The sequence below is a fragment of the Brassica napus genome, chromosome C8 (assembly GCF_020379485.1).
Source record: "Brassica napus cultivar Da-Ae chromosome C8, Da-Ae, whole genome shotgun sequence".
In the NCBI taxonomy this organism is placed as follows: domain Eukaryota; kingdom Viridiplantae; phylum Streptophyta; class Magnoliopsida; order Brassicales; family Brassicaceae; genus Brassica; species Brassica napus.
In genome coordinates, this window is record NC_063451.1 from 18,002,720 (window position 1) to 18,005,182 (window position 2,463).

At 38.2% G+C, this 2,463-nt stretch overlaps 1 protein-coding gene across 1 annotated transcript; it reads right to left on the reverse strand.

Moving 5' to 3' along the window:
• Positions 1-377: 377 nt before the first annotated feature.
• On the reverse strand, positions 378-2,252 carry LOC106411570 (serine/threonine-protein kinase BLUS1). The gene has a single exon (XM_013852357.3). The coding sequence runs from the start codon at positions 2,129-2,131 to the stop codon at positions 683-685; it is 1,449 nt and encodes a 482-aa protein (XP_013707811.1). The 5' UTR covers positions 2,132-2,252; the 3' UTR covers positions 378-682.
• Between the last annotated feature and the right edge of the window lie 211 nt (positions 2,253-2,463).

Consider the following 2,463-nt stretch of genomic DNA (forward strand, 5'->3'; position numbering starts at 1 on the left):
CTATTAAATATTCAAAAATACAAAAATATCTAAAAATTATCAAAATAGTCACAATTAAAGATCTAAAATAACATAAAATGCTTAAAATACTGAAAATATTTATTTGTTCTCTATGCAAGTATGTAAATTAAACTAATTATGTAAATTTAAATATTTACTCTTACATTATTCAAATTTTTATGTTTTATATTATTTTATTTTTGGATTTTGAGGATTTAAGTATATTTGATTTTTTATTAAAAAATACATAATTAAAATGGATACCCGAACTCGTATCCGAACTGAACCGACAATTATTCGAACCAAATCGAAACCCAAATTTGTAAATATCCGAATACGATTTAAATGTCTAACTCTAAAATCCAAAATCCAAAATAGATCAACTGAATCCGAACGAATATATGAATTTTCATCCCTAGAAAAAACTATATAACAAATCCTTTAGTGCACTCATACAATAAATAATCTAATAAACTATTTTACTCCGCACACAGCGCGGATTACTACCTAGTAAATTATACTAGTATTTGATAAGTTCATAAATACGATTGACAATCATAAGTCATAACTAGTGTACTAAATTTTATGGAACCTGGTGGCAATAATCTAAACCAGAAAAATATAAAAAAAAAACTAAAAACCATTATCAAATTCGTCGCCATTAATTTTTTTCAAATAGTAGTTAACTTAAAACACTTTCTTTCTCAGCACGCAAGGTCTTCATCTTCTCAGCTTCCAACTCAATCTTCAGCTTCTCCACCATCTCTAGAAGCTCTTCTTCTCTGTTCCTCTCTTCTTTCTCCCCACTCAAAGCTTCAATTATCACCAACACTCTTGCTCGTTGATGCTCCAAGCTTTTCTTCAAGAGTTTCAGTTTCTCTAAAACCAGATCTCTGTCAAACCCGCAAACCTCACCTTCTTGTTCCTTAGCTTCCTCGTTTCGGTTTGACAAACCTAAACAAACTTCTGATCCGGTTATCACGACCTTATCGCCTTCCGGTTTGTCTTGGATTGGATCTACTTCACGTGGACTGAACTCGGAAGTGTCTGATTCAGTAGTTGGAAACACTGGACTAAGCTGAAGATCGTCTTCACGGAAGTTCCACCCGCTGATTCTCCTGTTCTTCACTATCTCCTCATCATCATCTTCATCATCTTCAACACCCTTGATCAAAGCCTGGCTCTCGATAAACATCTGTTCCGTGTTTGACAAGCCGTGCAACACGTTCTTGACCACAAAATCAACTCCTTTGCAGTTCCTAAAGAAGGGATGTTTCAGCAACTTCTCGGCAGAAGGTCTTTTAGCAGGATCTTGCTCAAGACACAAACCAACCATTTCTCTAAACGCTTTTGAGAACTTCTTTTTACCACACCCGCTTGTGTTGATCTCGTAATCAGCGAAATGAAACCTTTTGGTGATCTTCATGAGCAAACTCTTTAACGGCGGTAAGTGAGATAACGGAGGTCTACCGTGAGCTAACTCCAACGCCGTTATCCCGAACGACCATATGTCTGCCTTGAAACCGTACCCTGTGTGAGAGTGAACCACTTCAGGAGCCATCCAATACGGCGTTCCCGCTATATCAGTCAGCCTTAAAGAAGACGACGTCGTTCCAGACGAAGTTGTCACGGGTTCATAGATGGATGCGGATACTCCGAAGTCAGCGAGCTTCACGGATCCATCAGAGTCTACAAGAATATTACCAGCCTTGATGTCACGGTGCAGATGACCCTGGTCGTGAAGATACGAGATTGCGTTAAGAGTTTCCTTGAGGAACACGGAAATGCAATTTTCGGGTAGCCCTTCAGGGAATGAGGAAGAGACGATGGAATGAAGAGAGCCGCAAGACATGAAAGGCATGACCACCCAAAGGCATCGATCAACGGTGAACGAACAATAAGCGTTGAGGATGTTGGGATGAGAAAGAAGAGACATGGTCTTTGTTTCACGGCGAAGACTGTCGAAGTCAGCTCGAGACTGATCAAGATCGATGGCTTTGATGGCAACTACTGTTGAGTTCATGGGAATGCATACGGCTTTGTAGACTGAAGCACTGACACCAACGCCTATCTTGCATATGATCTCATAAGCCTCAGCATCAAGTGGAAACTCGAGCTTGTTCCGAGCCATGAAGAAAGAAAGAAGACTACACACTTGTTTAGTATAAAAATCTTTCTTTTTTTTTTTGAGGGTAATAGTAACATGAGGCTATTCATATAGGGGTGAACGTAGAGTGTTCATGAGATTTTGCATGTGAACTTCAAAAAGAGAAGAGAGCATTAAATGTATAATAAAAGCAGAACCTTATCTCTATGAGATTACTGGTGATGAATATGTTGATGAGATTATAAGATGAAACATGTGAAAGTGCTAACTAACTAACCTGGATTTAATGAGAGTATATTACCTTTTGTATTTCCAGGGACCCAAAGGGCAAACAAAATCTGACAACTTCAAAGGGT